A 21,587-nucleotide genomic window follows, 5' to 3' on the forward strand; every position below is an offset into this window, starting at 1 on the left:
CTGCTGCACGACGTTCAATCAAACGGTGACTAATGCAGAGTTAAACTTTCCCCCATTTTGCTGCTGAACGTGAAGCTAGCAGCTAGCAGCTAGCATTAGTACCTGAATGTCCTTTAACTTGTGACTAGTGAAGAGCAGCTCGTAACGACCAGTGCGCATAAACTAGTCCGTGCGTCTAGAGCATGTAACGCAAAGCTAGTTACATTTCGGTAACGTATTAGCAGTCGTAAAGGTTCATTGATCTTTAATACGCTGCTAGGCTAACCTGGCTAGCTCAGCTGATAGGCGGAAACCACTGACGGGGAAATACGATCGCTCACCTTGATCTGCTATTCAGTGAATCGATCCGCTGTTCCAGACTAGTCAGCGCGTAGTTCCCTCAGACTAGCGCAGCAACTAGTTTCGCCGGTTAAAATAAGCGGGTTAGTCGTCCTCCAGCAGCTTCCAGACGCGGAACCCAGCGAGGAAAGCTAAACTGCCGCTTGAACTCCAGCTTCGCCCGCTTAAGATTCTTTTCTGGCGCTCTCCAGCGTCTGTGCGCTCCAGCCAATCAGCACTCTGGTAACTTTCACGTCATTCGGCTATAGCCAATCAGTGTTGTTTTACTCGTGCGCGCGCCTCAACTTCTACCAATAGGCACGAACACAGACCACGCCTCCTTGCTGAAGTTGGCGGGGCGACCGGCGCGCTGAACGGAGACCCGGTGACGTTTAAACGGGACGTCCCACTCCTCCGTGTTTGTGGGTCGGTGCAGGAACAGCAATGGCAGCTTCACGCAGCTTCACGCAGCTTCACGCAGCTTCACGCAGCTTCTTCTGTAAGTGTAATGTCGAGTGGAGTCAGGGGAGAACGTCACCTCTAAAACCTGTGATAGGAACAAAGCAAGAATGTAAATCAGTGCGATTCAAAAAGAGGTTTATAAGCCTCACATTGCAGCGAGGGGAAAGTCTACCATTATTTGTGCAGCGAGGCAGCGCCTTGCATATAAACGATCTTTGACTTCCAGCTGAGGGACGCTTGGCTTCTTTCCTGCTTCTCCCACGGCGACATGGCGTGGTGGGGGCGGGGGGGGGGGGTAATAAAGCGACCCTTTACCTGGTCGCTCTGTGGCTGATGCAGACAGATGGGATGGACAGAGACGGGGGGGGGCATTAGTGGTGGCGCTAATATTAGAGCCACAGCGCGAAGAGAGAGACAAACAGTGGGAGAGAGAGAGAGAGAGAGAGACAAACAGAGAGACAAACAGAGAGAGAGAGAGAGACACACACACAGAGAGAGAGAGAGAGAGAGAGAGACAAACAGAGAGAGAGAGAGAGACACACAGAGAGAGAGAGACATACACAGTGAGAGAGAGACATACACAGAGCGAGAGAGAGAGAGAGAGACATACATTGTGGATGATTTATGTACGAAGGACTTTCAACGGAAACAAGACCACAAGGGCTTTTTTGAAATGCTCCTCTTAGACAGGATGTTTGACTGTATTTGTACTGTAATACATGCTACTGTGTGACTGTACTTGTACTCTAACATTCTATCTAATAAATATATTCATCATCATCATCAACGAAACGCAGCCCATGTGACACGGTGGTGCAGCGGGCGGAGCTTTCGCCTCACAGCCAGAAGGTTCTGGGTTCGAGTCCGGTCTGTGGAGGCTTTTATGTTCTCCCCGTCTCTCTGTGGTTTCCTTCCACCTCCCAAAACATGCAGTTTAGGTGAATTGATCACTCCACCTTGTCTGAAGTGTGTGTGTGGCCACTGCAACGCTGCCTCACAGTGGTCAACAACACAAACTGCACTTTGTTCTTCAGAACGAATATTTGCTTTATTTAAACATTTGTCATTGCTGATGACGGGGGCTTAATGAAGTAAGCCATTATTGATTAATGTCCACTTACCAGAACAACTCCCCCTCCACCCCTTATCTGTCCCCCTGCCAAGATCTCTTTGGAATCAGTCGCAGGATCAACACCTGGAGAATCAGAATCAGAAGTAGTTTATTGCCATTGTCAATGAGGGTTCACTACTTATTATGACGACATGAAAATGGCATCTCTGAACGCGACCTTGAAACGTTTTACTGCTGTAGTAATGTGGATGAGGAGACCAGAAGACTTTTAGCCACCGGCTCTCAAAAGAGTAATAATCATTGATTACTGGAGTGACAAATCAAACTCTCAAAAACATTCCTATATTAAGACACTGTAAGGATAACAAATAGAAATGCTTCCCTACTTCTGATCACACTAATCATTTTCATACATCACTGGTCCTCAAAGGGCCCAGCGATCCCTGATCAGGAGGTTCCATTGAATACACAAATAATCGTTCTAATTCTATTTCTAAATAAAATGTGACTTTTCTGGTCATTCAAACTTCTTTTTTTCTTATTTTTAATCTAAAACCATCAGATTAGCAAGAGACTACTCCACTGCTCATCATGTAGATGTCCTGTAGTAACAGGAGAGGGTTATGACAGGACACAGTCAGAGAGGGTTATTACAGGACACATAGAGTCAGAGATGGTTATTACAGGACACATAGAGTCAGAGAGGGTTATTACAGGACACAGAGAGTCAGAGAGGGTTATTACAGGGTAGCTGGTAAACATACTTCTAATCCAGCTTGCTATAATCATAATGAGATGGGAAAGTCATTAACATGTTTGGATGTCTTGCATTGTTAATAGAATGGACACAGAAATCTAGACTTCCAAACCTAAATCACTTTTACTCAGTTTCACAAACTGTAATCAAAATCTGACATTTGCTGTAAACAATGACATCGACCTTCTGATTTATTTAAACATTGTTATTTATATGTCTTTTGTATAATATTGAAATACTGTAGATAACGTGGGTTTCCCTGGATCTTTGTTTATTTAATTTTGAAAAGCTACACCGGAAGTCGTCTTCTTCGTTGCGTTAATTGCTGTTTCTGTTTCCGCTCTGGTGTTTGTTTACAGTCGAACAGGTCAGAGTATCGGGCACAAACCTCTGGATACAATAACCAATAATTAAGGTAAAGATTTGTGTTAGTAGCTAGCCTGCTAACCTAGTCAGCACAAGTTAACTAGCAGGCTTAACTGTACGGCAGTAAATTAACTCGAAACGTTAGCTAACAGCAGAAACGACGTTTGAATCATATATTCTCGCTATTTTGTGTTATTTGTCTTGTATTCGTGGATTTGTTTGGTGTTAAGGTGAACTGTTAACCTAAACTAAACTAAAGACTAGCTAAGTGATGAACGTTCAGGTACATATATATATGTAGCTGTTACATATATATGCAGTATATATATACAGTATATATATGTAGCTGTTATATATATATATACAGTATATATATATGTAGCTGTTACATATATATGCAGTATATATATATATGTAGCTGTTATATATATATACAGTATATATATGTAGCTGTTACATATATATGCAGTATATATATATATGTAGCTGTTATATATATATATACAGTATATATATGTAGCTGTTATATATATATACAGTATATATGTATGTAGCTGTTACATATATATGCAGTATATATATATGTAGCTGTTATATATATATGTGTATATATAACAGCTACATCACCAACCATGCTGCTGCTGCTGCTGCTGCTGTGGGAGTGAAACAATGGCTGAGTGGCTGATTGTTCTGTCCTCATCCAGCATGAAGCTCCGGATCCGGATCCTCCGGCAGACCAGATGGGTGGACTTCCTGGGAGAAGAGTCCACCTTGAAGGAGCTCAGGGACCGGATCAGGGGGACAGTTCTGTCTTCTGTCGGCCTCAGGTTGGTCCGACCGGCTCCGAGCCCCGACACCATGAAATAACTAACGTCTTATTTGATCTTTAACCTGTTCATTAGAATGGAATAATTATTGCTGCTTGTTGTCATACTTTAATTAAATAAAATTTAATTAAAGCTTGTCTCAGGGAGTATAAAGTACCGGTAAGTGTATTTTAATAACATCAATAGATTATTGGTTACGGTTTTCCACACCATCTTTATTGTGAATGACCTGTGACCTCCTGTCCTGTTGCAGCGATGATGATGATGATGATGATGATGAAGATGGTGATGAAGATGAGGATGCTTTCTGTTTGTCTCAGTGCAGAAACAGAGTTCACTTTGTCTCTGAATGGCTCGGAGCCCCTCTCAGGAGCTGCTCGGTCTCTGTCGTCCTTGGGCGTCGTCTCTGGAGATTTGATCTGTGTCATTCTGACGCCACATTCAGGCTCCGCCTCCATTAACTCCACCGACGCAACGAAGTCCAGCAGCACCGAGCACAACCTGCAGGGGGCTGCTCTGACATCAAACCGGGTGAGCCAACGATGGAAACAAGTACTGAACAAGTACTGAGATGTCTTATTGAAGTTTACAAATACTTCTCAGGTTAATGCCATGCATTCAAATATTACCGGATGTAAAAGTATAAAATATACTTGATGGAGCAAATGGCACTGAATTATAATATATTTCGTTATTGTTGGATCACAGCGTGCACTTGGCTGCTCTGAGTTCCAGTCCAGCAGCAGCAGCTCTGCGGTGTCCCCCGTTCCCTTGGGAGCGTCCCCCGTGCCCTTGGCGGCGTCCCCCGTGCCCTTGGGAGCGTCCCCCGTTCCCTTGGGGGCGTCCCCCGTGCCCTTGGGGGCGTCCCCCGTGCCCTTGGCGGCGTCCCCCGTGCCCTTGGGGGCGTCCCCCGTGCCCCCCGTGTCCAGCTGGGAACCGCTGCTGTGCTGCGAAGCTGAGGACGGCCACGCCCCCCTGTCCTTGGAGCTCCTCTACCATTCGGCCCAGATCACCTGTCCTATCGAAGCCATGATGGTCGCTGGAAACCTGCTGATGCTGGAGACGGGCTTCATCCCTCAGGTGTGTGTGGGGGGCGGGGGGGCAGGGGGCGGGGCCTACATGCTGAGCACAAAGCGTGCTCTCTGTCTGTGTTCAGGGCTTTGAGTTCCAGGCTGCTGAGATGCCTGCTGGGTGGAGGGTGGCGGCGGGGGCCTATAAGCTGTATTACTCTCACCCTCTGTGTGGAGACGGCGTGGTCGTGGTGGTGGGCGTGGCTATGGGCCCCCTAGTGGCGTTCAGCGGTGAGTCCCCGACCTGAGTGAGGCGTCCTGTCTTGCTGTGGAACGTTGATGGTTCCTCGTCTTGGTCCTGCAGGGCTTCTGGAGGTAAACGGAACCTTCGACACGGTCCGCACCTTGAGTCTGCGTCCCTCCAGCTACGTCACCGACGAGTGGCCAGGTAGAGCTCTGATTGGTCGACCTCAGGGTCACCTGGAAGTCTGATCTCTGCCGTTGTTCAGGGGAGAGTGCAGCTGCTGCTTTCAGAGGTCTGGGCCGACTGTCCCGGGTCTTCAAAGACCAGCTGGCGTACCCCCTGATTGCTGCCGCCAGAGACGGTAAGCCGCCGGACGTGACACCCGGTCCAGGTGGGCAGCGCGGACACGCCTGTGACGTGTGGTCTGGTTGCAGCGATGGGGCTGCCGGTCTTCGGCCTGGCGGTCCTTCCTCCTGAGCTGCTCCTCAGGGTCCTCAGCCTGCTGGACGTGTCCTCCGTGGGGAGACTGTCCTCCGTCAGCAGACACTTTTACGCCGCCACAGCCGACTCCATGTTGTGGAGACACCTGTTCCGCCGGGACTTCACGGGTGAGACCCTGACCCTTTGCTTAGTTTATGTCTCACCTGTGATTGGTTGATGTGAATCAAGCCTGAATACTTTGATCCTCCAGATCCAGAAGGCAGCAGAGCCAGAGACACGGACTGGAAGGAGGTGAGCACCGCCGGGTCTCCATGTCTCTGTCTTCCCGAGACTCTCCATGTCTTTGTCTTCCCGAGGCTTGACTTGGTCTTTGTCTTCCCGAGACTCTCCATGTCTCTGTCTTCCCGAGACTCTCCATGTCTTTGTCTTCCCGAGACTCTCCATGTCTCTGTCTTCCCGAGGCTTGACTTGGTCTTTGTCTTCCCGAGACTCTCCATGTCTCTGTCTTCCCGAGGCTTGACTTGGTCTTTGTCTTCCCGAGACTCTCCATGTCTCTGTCTTCCCGAGGCTCTCCATGTCTCTGTCTTCCCGAGGCTTGACTTGGTCTGTGTCTTCCCGAGGCTCTCCATGTCTCTGTCTTCCCGAGGCTTGACTTGGTCTTTGTCTTCCCGAGACTCTCCATGTCTCTGTCTTCCTGAGGCTCTCCATGTCTCTGTCTTCCCGAGGCTTGACTTGGTCTTTGTCTTCCCGAGACTCTCCATGTCTCTGTCTTCCCCAGGCTTGACTTGGTCTTTGTCTCCAGGTCTACAAACGCTTTCAGAAGCGTCTCGTCTACCTCCGGCGTCCCCGCCACTTCTCCCTGCCCCGTATCCACCCGTCACCCAGGGACATCATCTACCCCGCCCCCCCCTGCACATTGGTGCCTGGTATCATCGGAGGCGAGTACGACCACAGGCCCCACCTCCCCCGCCCCCGCTACGACCCGATTGGTCTTCCTGGAGACCCTGACAGAAGACCACCGACCGATGTTCTCAGAGTCCAACGGACAGCAGGAAGACCTGCTGATGTCCGGAGAGGTTTCATCTGACCACGAGGAGTTCATCAGCTGTTACAGGCCGTCGTCAACGACGACGACGACAACAACAACAACAGTGTCAATAAAATGTTTCCTGTTTAAGTCCATTTATTGTTGTATCAGTGAGCAGCAGTTTGTCTTAGAGACAGAGGACAGCCACGATGGACGCTTAGAGACAGAGGACACCACGATGGACGCTTAGGGACAGGACAGCCACGATGGACGCTTAGAGACAGAGGACACCACGATGGATGCTTAGAGACAGGACAGCCACGATGGACGCTTAGAGACAGAGGACACCATGATGGAAGCTTAGAGACAGAGGACAGCCATGATGGACGCTTAGAGACAGAGGATGCCATGATGGACATCTTAGAGACAGGACAGCCATGATGGACGCTTAGAGACAGAGGACACCATGATGGACGGCTTAGAGACAGAGGACACCATGATGGACGGCTTAGAGACAGAGAACACCATGATGGACGGCTTAGAGACAGAGGACACCATGATGGACGCTTAGAGACAGAGGACACCACGTGTTTCCTGTGAGCTCTTTGCAGCGTGTGGTTACCTTGACTACCTGCCAGCTGCTGGAGGAGGGGCCATGTATAATTATGGAGTGAAACTGGATCTGATTGGCTGGCGGCGAGTCTGTAAACAAACATGGCAGGTGGGCGTGGACGCTGCTGTCCACCACCTGCTAGCAGACAGGCAAGCCCCGCCCAGGCCCCGCCCCCACCCGTCCATCGTGAGTCATTAGCTGGAGGCTTAAAGTCGCCAACAAGCTGCAGCAAATCCGGGTCCTCCTCACTAATCTGTCCCGCACCGAGCCCAGAGACCGGGTTCACCTGTGGACGAGTCGGACAGGTGAGAACCGGATCATCCAGGAAGTCCGGACTTATGGGCGTGGTTATCCGGCTGCTACTCCGGAAACATTTGGGGTTTTTAAAGGCTAAAATTGAAGCTTGTTCCAAGAAGTAGCGAAAAACGGTGACGTCACAGCGACGACTCGTTTCAGGACTAATCAATAAATCCTCTGAAAGGCAGTGGACAGGACGAGATGGGTCGGGTCAGCGTCTTGGGTGTGACTTTAGTCCAGTTCCGAGAGTCCACCGGATCCTTCTCAGGCCCTCCAGGGCAGGGCGGAGCTCCGCGTTAGGCTCCGCCCACAGAGAGGCTGTGTTCTGGACCCGGGTTCTGATCTGTTCTTTGGTGTTCCTCGTGTTCTGGTTCGGGCTAACGACATTGGAACCAGAAACCGATAAACTGGTCCCTTGGTTCATCCTTCTGAGGGTCCCGGATTACACTGGATTATGTTCAGCCTCGGTGAACCCGGGTCAGAACTAGTCCAGCGTCTCCGCTGCACGATCAATACGTTCAAGTTCACCCAGTTCATGAACGGCGAGCTAGTCTCTTCTTCAGGTGTTTTAAACTAGTCTCTTCTTCTTCAGCTGTTTTAAACTAGTCTCTTCTTCAGCTGTTTTAAACTAGTCTCTTCTTCTTCAGCTGTTTTAAACTAGTCTCTTCTTCAGCTGTTTAAAACTAGTCTCTTCTTCAACTGTTTTAAACTAGTCTCTTCTTCAACTGTTTTAAACTAGTCTCTTCTTCTTCAGCTGTTTTAAACTAGTCTCTTCTTCAGGTGTTTTAAACTAGTCTCTTCTTCTTCAGGTGTTTTAAACTAGCCTCTTCTTCAACTGTTTTAAACTAGTCTCTTCTTCAGGTGTTTTAAACTAGTCTCTTCTTCAGGTGTTTTAAACTAGTCTCTTCTTCTTCAGCTGTTTTAAACTAGTCTCTTCAGGTGTTTTAAACTAGTCTTTTCTTCTTCAGGTGTTTTAAACTAGTCTCTTCAGGTGTTTTAAACTAGTCTCTTCTTCTTTAGGTGTTTTTAAACTAGTCTCTTCAGCTGTTTTAAACTAGTCTCTTCTTCTTCAGGTGTTTTAAACTAGTCTCTTCGGGTGTTTTAAACTAGTCTCTTCAGGTGTTTTAAACTAGTCTCTTCAGGTGTTTTAAACTAGCCTCTTCTTCTTCAGGTGTTTTAAACTAGTCTCTTCTTCAGCTGTTTTAAACTAGTCTCTTCTTCTTCAGGTGTTTTAAACTAGTCTCTTCAGGTGTTTTAAACTAGTCTCTTCTTCAGCTGTTTTAAACTAGTCTCTTCTTCTTCAGGTGTTTTAAACTAGTCTCTTCGGGTGTTTTAAACTAGTCTCTTCGGGTGTTTTAAACTAGTCTCTTCTTCTTCAGGTGTTTTAAACTAGTCTCTTCTTCTTCAGGTGTTTTTAAACTAGTCTCTTCAGCTGTTTTAAACTAGTCTCTTCTTCTTCAGGTGTTTTAAACTAGTCTCTTCGGGTGTTTTAAACTAGTCCCTTCGGGTGTTTTAAACTAGTCTCTTCAGGTGTTTTAAACTAGTCTCTTCAGGTGTTTTAAACTAGCCTCTTCTTCTTCAGGTGTTTTAAACTAGTCTCTTCTTCAGCTGTTTTAAACTAGTCTCTTCTTCTTCAGGTGTTTTAAACTAGTCTCTTCGGGTGTTTTAAACTAGTCTCTTCTTCTTCAGGTGTTTTAAACTAGTCTCTTCTTCTTCAGGTGTTTTAAACTAGTCTCTTCTTCTTCAGGTGTTTTAAACTAGTCTCTTCCTCTTCAGCTGTTTTAAACTAGTCTCTTTTTATTCAGCTGTTATCTCCCCCCCCCCCCCCCCCCCCCAGGGGGCGTTCCCCCCTCCCCCCAGTGTATCAGACTAGAACTAGAGCAGCTAGACGCGCTGCAGGATGTAACCCGACCCCTGCCTGAAGCTCATCATAGAGAAATGGACACGGTAAACCATTATTGATTGTATCTGATCAGTGATCGTCTGGTCTGTTGTCATGGTGACCGACTGTGTTAGAGCGACGCAGCACTTCCTGCTTAGTGACTCACTAAACATCGGGTGGACTTTGACCGGACCGGACCGGACGTTCAGGGAGGAACGTCAACCGATCGGGACGCGATCTCCTCTGTTGTTGTTCCTGGAGCGGCTTCAGGTGAGGCGCTGACAGGTGAGTCGCTCCCATTCATGGAGCCGTTCACCCAGTGGTCGACCACCGAGGCAGACGGCCAATCAGAGTCCAGGCAGCACTCTTACAGCACCTCGTGGGAAGGTGGGGTCCGGTCCACTCAGACCTGAAGCTACCCGCTAGCAGAGGAGAGGATGTTTCTGACCCCTCCCTCCCCCTGTTGCTATGGATACAGAGTCCAAAATGGAGTCTGAGTCCTGGGAAAAGTAATCAGTGTGTTGGTTCTGTTCTGGAGAATCAGTCCTGGGGGGCCTGCGGGGGTTCGGGTTCCACACTGGTGCCTTGCTGATTGGTCAGGAACTGAGAACATGTTGAGGTGACTCGGGAGGAAGGCTCGCCATCTGAGCATACGTTAGCTGAAGCTAATGTTAGCATTGATCGCCTGCTGAGCGCTACTGAACAAGCATTCCTTTGTTCGCCTCTGATGATGATGATGATGAAGACGGTCTGTGTCTGCAGCTTGCGCCCCGCTGTGAAGCAGGATGGACGGATTTGAACCCCCGGCTTTCGTCTTCAGCTCACAGATCAAGTCAGTATTTATTAGCCTCGTTAGCCTCCTTGCTAACCGTAGTTCTATGACTTTGATCTTCCCTAAAATCAATTGTATTATTACAATGTAAATGTCAGCTGATCATGTGGTCAGACGGACGGTCCCGTTGACAGTGACATCATCAGTTCCAGCCAATAAAGAGACCCGATCGGCTTCCGCTGCTGATTAATGATCTCTCTTTCTCCCAGTGGCCATGACCCCCCCAAACCCCCCGGAGATAAGTCCAGGTGTGGTGCCAAAGCGCTCTCAGGTGAGCCCCCTGTAATGAGTGATCTCGGCGTGTTGTCAGTGACTCACGGCGTCTCTCGTCTCATTGGTCAACAGGATCAGATGAAATCTATTTCCTCCGCTCGTCTGCCAAACATCAAAAGAAAAGTCAAAGTGAGCTTTCGTTTGTTTCTGTTTGTTTGTGTCGCTGAAAATGAGACGTTAGCTTAGCATGCGTGCTAAAAGAGGTTCCTCACTTGGTTGAAGACTTCTGAAGGAACGTTGGGTTTGCTGGGGTTCTCCTAAACGTTGGTGTTTGTGGTTGATGACCCGCCTCGGCCGGACCCGCCTCGGCCGGACCCGCCTCGGTTGTTTTGGTGCGTTTTTGTGTCTGTTTGTTGGGCAGCGAAATTACACAAAAACTACTGAAGGGATTTCCCCAAAATCAGGTGAGAGGGTGAGGAAGGGTTTATCCTACACAGGAAGTCCTGATCCGGAGATGATGAGCAGAACCAGGTCGTCTGCATACGAGCGTGTCTGAGGACGAGCTGGGGCGCTTCGGCTTTCTCGGTGCCTTGCTCATGAACTTCAGTAACCTGGATCATGAAGCAGGAAGTTGACGAACTCTCAGCACCAAATTCCCCAGATCTCAAGCGGATTCCAGAACGTTCTCGGTATAGAAGAATCCTGGGAGGCCCCAGCTCCAGCATGATCCACTGTAAAGTCCCGGTACCAGTAAGACCACAGGAACCCTCCCAGGGTCCTGTGTCCACGCCCCCATGGGCTTTACCACACTGTAACTTTCTCTCTTTCCTGCAGAGCAGAGGAAACACACCAGAACCAGCATCAGCAGCCCGCCGGACACGTCTCGGTACCACGTCGAGGTGGGTCTGACCCCGAGCGCCAATCGCAGAACGTCCTGAGCCCTAACCTGAACAAAGTGAGCGTGTTCTGCTGCCTTCAGCACCTGACTACGTTCGTGTTGGACCGTAAAGACGGGATGGTCACGGTGGACGACGGCGTCAGACGCCTCCGCCTGCTGGACGCCAAAGGGAAAGTTTGGACCCAGGAGATGTTGCTCCAGGTGGAGGAGAAAAGAGTCAGCCTCATCGACCGAGAGACCAAGGTGGTGCCACAGACGGACTCCACGAGAACGTCGTTTCCCAGCATGCCGCTGTGCTTTCAGGAGCTTTCTAATGCGTTCCCAGAACGAGTTGGAGAACTTCCCCGTCGGAACCATCCAGCACTGTCAGGCTGTGATGGACGCCTGCAGCTACGACTCCATATTGGCTCTGGTGTGTAAAGACTCGGGTCAGAGCAAACCGGACCTTCACCTGTTCCAGTGTGATGACGTTAAGGTAAGCTGCCTGCCAGTCCTGGGCTGGAGGAGATTCTGAATCTGAAGACTTTCTGAACTTCTGAAGACTTTCGAGGACTTCATTCATGTCGGACCTCCACGACCTTCTCCGGGAGCTCCAGAAACTCCTCCAGCTCTGAAGGCCTTGGTCTGCCTATAGATGTTTGGTTCCGATTTAAATAATGATAATGCCTTGGTTTTATTTAGCGCTTTTATGGGAACCCAAAGACGCTTCACATTGCATTATTCATTCCCTCCGTACTCGGCTGAATGCCAGTGGCCTCAAGCCAGAGCCTTGTGGAACACCATTGCCCACGAATGAAGGCGTTTCGTTCTCCTTTGATTGTCAGGCCAGTCTGATCCACGCAGACATAGAAGGTGCCAAAGGAGGGAAGGTGAAGAAGAGGCCAGAAGCGCTGCAGTGAGAGCCAATCAGCACCCTCGGTCAGCGGCTGTGCTTTCATGAGGACAGCTGATTGGCTGATTTGTCTTGTCTTTCTGCAGACTGGTCCTGAAGAGTGACGGGATGATCCCGCCTCCTCCTGCTGTACACGCCCCTGAACCACCAGCGTTCACCAATCAGGTGGACGTGAAACGTCAGGCATCGGCCTGGACCAATGAGCAGCAAGACTGTGAGTCCGATTTAGTTCTGTTGATTAATTAATCGATTAACTCTGACTATTGATCAGCATGGCTTTAACAATAATGAATCCTTTATAATATTTCTATATGAGCTAAATATTAAAATGCAAATTTTATAAATGTCACGCTAAACAGATTTGAGATAAATGCTAACATGCTAATTACTTTATGCTAAACATGATTGTAGATGTAGAATTGCACGAAACACACTTGAGATTTTTTTCATCAAACAGCCACCCAAACGCTTGCTTCTGATTGGTTGTTGTTGATGATTCTATTTCCTGTCGGCAGACGAGCAGCGACAAACGTCTGAGGAGGACGGCCCGGCGGAGACGACTGCAGCCAGAGTGGACCGAGACGTGGTGAGTGTCACTGGTGGTTGAGGTCACTGAGGTCGACGGGGTGAGGCTGCAGCTGATTGGTCGGACGAGTTCAGAGAAACATCACGAAGCCTGACCTGACTCTGACTCTGCAGCAAATCCTGAACCACATCCTGGACGACATCGAGTTCTTCATCAGCAAACTTCAGAAGGCCGCCGAGGCCTTCACCGAGCTCTCCAAGAGGAGGGACATCAAGAAGGGCAAGAAGAGGAGCCCAGGAGGTGAGACACTTCCTCTTCCTGTGACACTTCCTCTTCCTGCGACGCCCCCGCTTCCTGCGACGCCCCCGCTTCCTGCAACACTTCCTCTTCCTGCAACACTTCCTCTTCCTGCAACACTTCCTCTTCCTGCAGCACCCCCTCTTCCTGCAGCACCCCCGCTTCCTGCGACACCTCCTCTTCCTCCAACGCCTCTTCCTCCTCTGTGAGGTTAAACGTCCATATTGAAATGAATCTCCTTGACCTTTGGGGCGTGTCCGTTTTCTTCAGAGCAACAACAACAATGCTTGCTGTTTGTTTACATGTGAAACATTTCCACTTCCTTTCCACCAGAGGGCGTCCTGACGCTGCGCTCCAGAGGTCCCCACGAGGAAGAGTTTGTGGATTGTCTGCAGAAGTTCAAACATGCTTTCAACCAACTAGTAGGAGCATCTTTATCACGTGATCATCATCATCATCATCAATAGTTTCCTGTGAACCTGTTGGGGTTTTTTTTGCACCGCAGGCCAAACTGAAGGATCACATTCAGAACCCGAGCGCCGTGGATCTGCTCCACTTCCTGTTCACCCCACTCCAGATGGTCAGGCCCCCCCCAACGCATTTCTGATTGTATTTATATTTTTCTTTTTCACTGGGAAAAGAAACTCTTGAACTTCAACTGACATATGCTAACAGATACTATTTTAATAAATGTTTATTCTGGCTCATCTTGATTATTTCCGGTGGACGGAAATAATAATAATTACTGAGTTAATTATTATGTTAAAAAAAAAAAAACGTGTTCTAAGAAATAACTTGAAATCTTTTGGGAAATAGTTTGTTTCCAGTTACCGCTTATTTTTATTTTCAACAAAATACCATTTAAATATATTATCCATTTTATAATTTAAACCGTTTAACCTTGAAATGATGAAGGGTTAAATAATTCTGTAATTTGACTGTCGTCCTCCAGGTGATGCAGGCGAGCGGCGGCGGCGGCGGCGCGGCTCTGGCTCGGAGCGTTGTGGTTCCTCTGCTGACCAGGGACGCCATCGACTTCCTGCACGCCTCAGGGACGGCCGAGGAGAGACACCTGTGGGTCACACTGGGGGACGGCTGGACCAAATGCAGGTGAGACCCTGATGGCGTTACCTGTGCACCTCCTGCTGATGTTGCTCGGACGTATGACATCATGTGACGTCTGTCTGCAGGTTGGAGTGGCCGATGGATCGCTACTTCCCTCCCTGCGTGCTGCGGTTTCGTGACGGATGGGAGCCGCCGGCGTTCCCGCCGCCACCGCCGGAGTCCCGGGAGCGGGAACTGACTCAGCTGGTGGAGCGCCTCGCCGACGGCGCCATCCGGAGCAGAGAGGAGCCGCAGGTGAGGCTGGCTCAGGAGGTCTCTTCCTGCATCACAGGAAGCCGCTGCCGATGTTTCACCCACTTCCTGTTTGTGCTTGGGCTGCAGGTGGCGCTGCAGAAGTTCCCTCCTGCTGAAGGGTGCGACTCCAACACCTGGGAACGCACGCAGATCCAGGATCAGGATGCGGCCGCGGCTGCATTCAAGCCGGCGGGCAGCCGCCACGTCGGCCGGTAACTCTGAGGTCACATGACGCCCTGGCCCGCCGGTCCCTGGTCCGGTCCCTGGTCTGCCGATCCCTGGTCCCTGGTTCCTGGTCCGGTCCCTGCTCGCCCTTCTCACCTGTTCAGGAACAGACCAATCAATGCAGAAATCCATCAATCCCAACCTCCAATGAATGAATAGTTTGTTTCGGTCCTCGCATCACAAACGTGAGCTTTGATTGAGGGCTGCGAGGCGTTCAGCCCGACAGGTGCCGGTCAATGAGGCTCTCTAGCGCCCCACAGTGGACACAGGAAGCGACATGCAGCGCCGCAGAGGCGCCGGCCTGTGCCGTGGCTGCCGTTTTGTGGGCGGGGTCTGGGGACTCTTCCTCCTCGTTACTGACCTGTAAAGCTTCCCCACGGCTTTCTGCTCCACGTTAATGCCGGCGTTTCGTAGCTCCGCCCATAAATCATTTATTTTCACTCGGTTTGAATTGATCTCCAGCAGCTGCTGATGTAACGACTCACGTTGTGATTGGTCGATGTATTTCAGAGGTGCTGGCCAATCAAAACTGTTCGCAAAATCAAAATATGACTTTGTGGCGAGGAACAACACGGAGCTGTCGGTCCTCAAAGACGAGGTCGTCCAGGTAACCGTTGTTTATCACGTTATCTTTCAACATGAATATGACGTCAGATTGCTCCTCTTCTGGCTCTAGATATTGATCACCATTGATGATTTCCTCTCGTGATGGCTTTAACTCAAAACTGCTGTGGACGTCACGTGGGCGTGTCTAATTCCTGACACTCGTCTGCCAGGTTCTCGAGGACAGGAAGCAGTGGTGGAAGGTGTGTAACGGCTGCGGGGCGTCCGGCTACGTGCCAAACAACATCCTGGAGACCAGCGGCGGAGGAGAGCCCGTCTACAGCCACACCATACAGGTGGGGCTGTCACCATGGTTACCGGAAGTTTTAGCGCCGTCTCGTTACATCATCATGACATCATGTTTTGTTTTTAACCATCAAAGCTTATGATGCCAAAGAGGGAGTTTGAGTTGTTCAAGGTAGGAGGAGTCGTGAGTCGTGAGTCGTGTTCTAGATCCTGCTGTGAACCTTAAAGGGACAGTCTCACGTTCACCTGCTAGCTTGTTGGTCAACGGTTAGCTAAAGTATTAGTTAGCGTCAATGCTAGAATCTGATCAAACTCTGACAGACCTTTACTCTTTGAAGAGGGATTTCTGTTTCTCTTGTGAAGCAGCTATGCTAACTAAGCTAATCTGAACACGTGTGTATATAAAGTTGATTTTAAAGTGAAAGCTCCGGAGTTCAAATTTCCTCTGAAGTCAAACACACAGGAGCCGAGGTGAACCGAAGACACGCAAACGAAGGCGGAGTCTACCTGAGTAGGTTCAGGTTGAGTCAGACAAAGGCGGAGTCTACCTGAGTAGGTTCAGGTTGAGTCGAACGAAGGCGGAGTCTACCTGAGTAGGTTCAGGTTGAGTCAGACAAAGGCGGAGTCTACCTGAGTAGGTTCAGGTTGAGTCGAACGAAGGCGGAGTCTACCCGAGCAGGTTCAGGTTGAGTCGAACGAAGGCGGAGTCTACCTGAGTAGGTTCAGGTTGAGTCGAACGAAGGCGGAGTCTACCCGAGCAGGTTCAGGTTGAGTCGAACGAAGGCGGAGTCTACCTGAGCAGGTTCAATGTATCTTCTATGCTAAGCTAACGCTACGTTGACCGGCAGGATGATGGTTAAATGTCAGATTGTTCCTTTAAGCATTTGAAGGTTCCGTTCAATAATCTGATTTCGTGTCCGCTCTTCCTGCTGACGCCATGTTTCCCGTTTCGTTGCGCTAGCAGCAGCTTCTGGGCGAGTTGAACGAGGTAAACGACAAACAAAGCAGCTGTTGAGTCTCCGTCTATAAACCAGCAGCCTCGGAGTGAAACCTGTCCTCCTCAGAAACAGAGCCGATCAGATCACACCCCCAGTAGACCTGTGGTGAATGCTACCCCGCCCCCTTCGGCCCCCGCCAGGCTACCCACGCCGCCGCTACCTCCCCCAGCCGCCCAACCCGCCCAGCCGCCGCCTGGCAGCAGTACGGTTAGCCGCCAGAACAGCAACGCCTCCAGCGACAACGGTAGCCTCGCCATGAGGGACCACGGCAACCACGGCAACCAGAGGCCCCTGAACGCCAACCGTGAGCCCCCGTGGGGAGGGGGGGGGGGGGGGTTACTAATGACTAACTTTATAACGAGTATAGCGCCGTCACTCTTTCCTTCGCTGCTGCAGGCAGGAAGTCCAACATGGAGGAGGTTCAGGATGAGCTCATGCACCGGCTAACGTTGGGACGCAGCGCCCGGAAAAACATCCAGGCTCCGCCCCGCAGCGGCAGCGGCAGCCAACCGGCTGCCAGCATCACTTATGACTCATCGCCTGGTGATGTCAGCGCCTGGCTGGAGGCTAAAGGCTTCAGTCCAGTGTGAGTTCAATGTCTGCTGGGAATGTAGAAAACATTCAACGACCAATCAGAGAGGACCGTCAAGCAGGTTATCAATCAGCTCGTCGTCCAATCGGAGCTCCTCCCTGTCTGAGTTTACAGGTTTGGTAGAAACGTTTAATCGCAGCGGACACTGGCTAACCCAGATGCCGGTCCAGGTGCATCCAGGTGCGTCTCACCTGACGCCGCTCTGCCCTCTCTGCAGCGCCACCAGCAGCCTCGGCGTCCTGACCGGAGCTCAGCTGTTCTCCCTCAACAAGGAGGAGCTAAAGACGGTCTGTCCCGACGACGGAGCTCGGGTCTTCAGCCAGGTGACCGTCCAGAAGGCGGCGCTGGAGGTGGGTGTCGAATGTCAATGATGTCACCAGAGCATCATTGACCACAGTGGCGCATTTTATTGTGTCGTTTATAGTTCAGGAATGAACCGCACATTTATTCCTATTGGAAAGTTATTGAAGGACATAATCAGTCAAATCCGTAAAACGGCATTCTTCGAAAAGAAGACTAGTTCAAAACACCTGAAGAAGAAGAGACTAGTTTAAAACACCTGAAGAAGAGACTAGTTTAAAACACCTGAAGAAGAGACTAGTTTAAAACAGCTGAACAAGAGACTAGTTTAAAACACCTGAACAAGAGACTAGTTTAAAACACCTGAAGAAGAGACTAGTTTAAAACACCTGAAGAAGAGACTAGTTTAAAATAGCTGAAGAAGAGACTAGTTTAAAGCACCTGAAGAAGAGACTAGTTTAAAGCACCTGAAGAAGAGACTAGTTCAAAACACCTGAAGAAGAGACTAGTTTAAAACACCTGAAGAAGAAGAGACTAGTTTAAAACAGCTGAAGAAGAGACTAGTTTAAAACAGCTGAAGAAGAGACTAGTTTAAAACACCTGAAGAAGAGACTAGTTTAAAACACCTGAAGAAGAGGCTGGTTTAAAACACCTGAAGAAGAGGCTCGTTTAAAAAACCTGAAGAAGAGACTGGTTTAAAACACCTGAAGAAGAGACTGGTTTAAAACACCTGAAGAAGAGACTGGTTTAAAACACCTGAAGAAGAGACTGGTTTAAAACACCTGAAGAAGAAGAGACTAGTTTAAAACAGCTGAAGAAGAGACTAGTTTAAAACAGCTGAAGAAGAGGCTTCAGGTGTTTTGTCTTTCTGATTGGAAATAAAATAAATAAAATGCTCTTGGCGGCCATTTTGAGAGAATGCTACAGATGCTATCGCTAGTGGTTAGCGCTGTTGCCTCGCAGGTTCAAATCCGACTTGTGGCCTCTCTGTGTGGAGTTTGCATGTTCTCCCCGTGTCCGTGTGGGTTCTCTCCGGGTTCTCCGGTTCCCTCCCACCTCCAACAACATGCAGATTAGGTCTAGGTCGTTACTGAAGTCCGCAGCGGTAACATTTGTGAAAGGTCCCCCCTGACTGAATGGAGGAGCGATTAGAAACTGTCTGGTCGGACTCGGCTCTCGATAAAGACCTGGTCCTGGTCTTGCTGATCTGCTGTCAGCTGCAGGTGTGGTGTCTATCTCCACTGCAGGTCTTCTTCTGACCCGCCGCCCGTCTTCACCAGACTCTCTGAGGTAACGATTCCACAGAACGTCCACGCCTTTGTTCTGTTGGCCAGGTTCAAAGGAACAATCCTACTTTCATGTTCTCCAGACGCTCTCGTTCTGGAGAACATGTTTCTGCCGACTCCTTTAATGTCCTGACTCTGGCCTTCAGGACCAAGGTCCACGCGTTCAGGAGTAGCTGAGGCCTAAGGTAGCCCCCTCCCCCCCGTTGTTAGGCACGCCCCCTGTTCTGTGGTAGCACCCTTTGTCCTAAGGTAGCCCCTCCCCCCCGTTATTATTATAGAACACAGTAATTTCTGTGTTCTACTTTTAAACGAGCTTGTATTTACCGGTATGACATCATGACCGAGGTGCGACCTGTTTGGGTTGTACTCCGCCCCCACCAGTTGACCCCGCCCCCGCCACTCAATGCCTTTACTGGCTGACAGCTTGTCTCCTCCTCCCCTGTCTTTGATCTTCAGAGGAGTTCGGGCTCTGAGCTCCAGGAGATCATGAGGAGGCAGCAGGAGAAACTGGCAGCAACCACCTGCGACTCGGGGGTGGAGTCTTTCGATGAAGGCGGTGCCCAGTGAGCTCCACCCCCTCCTCTTCTGTTTTCTCCCTTCTCAGGCAGCGGCTGACCACGCCCACTTTGTGGCACTCCTCAGCTCACCTGCGTAGGGCGGAGCCACTGTGAAGAAACTCCTCTCAGTATTAATGTTGACAAATGTCTGAGCCTGATCCAGTCTGTAGGCGGAGTCAAATTACAGAATGATTTAATCTGTGTGAAAAGAACGTTGTGCTCTCAACCAACCACAGGCTGCCACTGGTTGAAGGGTGGGGCTTGTCGTGAACATGCTAGGAACGCCAGCGGCCGGTTGTTATTGATTTGGTTGTTTAGAACATTCCTGAAAGAGGAAGAGGAGAATGAAGAGGAATCTCCTTTTGACATGTAGATAAAACCAGACAACCTAATCCCGTCATCGATTGATCTATCAGACGTTTGAATGAACGATAAACTAGAAGCACAAACTAGTCTATCATTTAAATAGTTCTAATGTTTGTAAACAAGCTAGAGATGAGTGACAAGAGGAAATAATGATATTAATATAAATGGGTATTAAGATCATGTGGCCAACAACATTCATCGGTGATAACAGAAGTGATCAGTTATATCTTCTAATGTATTGATACTAAATTAGATGACCAGCATTTTTGCACATAAAATAAAAATGTTAATTTTCCAGGAGTAGGCAAAAAAATAATTATGTTTTAATCACTAATTAGTAAAGAAGTTAGCGGAGTTAACCAGAATCTCACTGTACAAATGTGTGTGACATATATGGATTATATATATATATAATCTACAGATGTAGGTTATATTGCATTTATATAACCTACAGCTAGATTATATTTTATTTAGCTCTCTATAAACCATAAATGTCTCACAATGCTGTAGATCATAGATTATAGAAAGTGATGCCGTTTCAGGTTTCCATCGGTTGTAGATTTTATTTATCATAAACTTTATATCTTTACTTTCAGATAAGATGCATAAAAGTGGTTGGCTGACTGTATTGATTGATTGTGTATGTTGTGCGTGTAAACATTTACACTTGCAGTTTGTCTCGATCACGTTGCGTATGTCGTTAACGTCCAATCAGAACGGTTCTGGTTCTGGTCTTCATGGTGCCTTTTCCATTCCTTTCTGCTCATTCCGCAATAAAAGGTGTGAAACGACTTCCTGTCTGTGTTCATGGTCTTTAAATGAAAGGTGTGAAACTACTTCCTGTCTGTGTTCATGGTCTTTAAATGAAAGGTGTGAAACTACTTCCTGTCTGTGTTCATGGTCTTTAAATGAAAGGTGTGAAACTACTTCCTGTCTGTGTTCATGGTCTTTAAATGAAAGGTGTGAAACTACTTCCTGTCTGTGTTCATGGTCTTTAAATGAAAGGTGTGAAACGACTTCCTGTCTGTGTTCATGGTCTTTAAATGAAAGGTGTGAGACTACTTCCTGTCTGTGTTCATGGGCTTTAAATGAAAGGTGTGAAACTACTTCCTGTCTGTGTTCATGGTCTTTAAATGAAAGGTGTGAAACTACTTCCTGTCTGTGTTCATGGTCTTTAAATGAAAGGTGTGAAACTACTTCCTGTCTGTGTTCATGGTCTTTAAATGAAAGGTGTGAAACTACTTCCTGTCTGTGTTCATGGTCTTTAAATGAAAGGTGTGAAACTACTTCCTGTCTGTGTTCATGGGCTTTAAATGTTTGCGCGGATTAGCAGGGGTTAACGGGGTTAGCATGAGATCACTTTTATTTCTTTGTTGTTTTGTTGTTGGGATTGCAGACTCATTAATTACTTCCGCTCATGCCCCTCCCATGTGGGAGGGACTACTCCCAGCCTGCGTAAAACCTACGCGGATCAGTGATTGTGTTTTAACGTGATCAGTATAATCAATGGATGTATTTTAATATGCAGTAATCTTGACATTTTGAATATGCAAAGTGAAACGACAAAATCAACTCCAACATTTTATTTTGTTCCAACACATCAAAACTGCAACGACGATCTGAGATTGTTCCTCAGATATTAAGTGACACAATGCACGAAAATGGCACCAAAGACAAGCGGGCCACGCCCCTTCAATATGACCCCGCCCCTTTACAACACCTCAAACTGGCTCAGGTAACGTTCACAAACACAAACCTCTGAAAAAACATTCCACAAGAATTACTCTGACAAATAGAAACAGAATAAGAAGTAGTACTACTTGGTACGATGTAGTATGATGCAGTTGTACATGGTGGCATGTGGTACTATGTCGTACAATGTACGGTAGTAGTACGTGTATGATGTGATTGTATGTATGTAGTATGTATTACTACACACTACTATGTAGAACTATAATAGTATGTGGTACAATGTAGTACTACAGTACTATATGGTATGATGTAGTAGTATGCATTACTATGTGGTAAGATGTAGAATGAAGTAGTTTGTTGGAGTATGTATTATGTATTACTATGTAGTT

General features: G+C 48.4%; 2 protein-coding genes across 2 annotated transcripts; both read left to right on the forward strand.

Moving 5' to 3' along the window:
- Positions 1-2,965: 2,965 nt before the first annotated feature.
- Positions 2,966-6,674, forward strand: fbxo7 (F-box protein 7). The gene is made up of 10 exons (XM_068755311.1): positions 2,966-3,024; positions 3,680-3,802; positions 4,123-4,333; positions 4,511-4,882; positions 4,959-5,103; positions 5,177-5,260; positions 5,322-5,417; positions 5,491-5,664; positions 5,748-5,788; positions 6,300-6,674. Exons 2-10 carry the CDS (start codon positions 3,681-3,683, stop codon positions 6,582-6,584), a joined length of 1,530 nt encoding a protein of 509 aa, XP_068611412.1. The 5' UTR covers positions 2,966-3,024; position 3,680; the 3' UTR covers positions 6,585-6,674.
- A 3,427-nt stretch (positions 6,675-10,101) lies between these two features.
- eps8a (EGFR pathway substrate 8a, signaling adaptor) lies at positions 10,102-20,446 on the forward strand. Its single transcript, XM_068755159.1, has 22 exons — positions 10,102-10,148; positions 10,358-10,419; positions 10,494-10,560; positions 11,215-11,260; positions 11,341-11,502; positions 11,585-11,734; positions 12,084-12,154; positions 12,238-12,365; positions 12,667-12,737; positions 12,851-12,977; positions 13,308-13,396; positions 13,480-13,554; positions 13,927-14,084; positions 14,165-14,452; positions 15,069-15,165; positions 15,335-15,457; positions 15,544-15,579; positions 16,372-16,395; positions 16,472-16,709; positions 16,802-16,991; positions 17,215-17,347; positions 19,040-20,446. Exons 1-22 carry the CDS (start codon positions 10,102-10,104, stop codon positions 19,148-19,150), a joined length of 2,493 nt encoding a protein of 830 aa, XP_068611260.1. The 3' UTR covers positions 19,151-20,446.
- Positions 20,447-21,587: the final 1,141 nt, after the last annotated feature.

The sequence above is a fragment of the Brachionichthys hirsutus genome, chromosome 22 (assembly GCF_040956055.1).
Source record: "Brachionichthys hirsutus isolate HB-005 chromosome 22, CSIRO-AGI_Bhir_v1, whole genome shotgun sequence".
Classification (NCBI taxonomy): domain Eukaryota; kingdom Metazoa; phylum Chordata; class Actinopteri; order Lophiiformes; family Brachionichthyidae; genus Brachionichthys; species Brachionichthys hirsutus.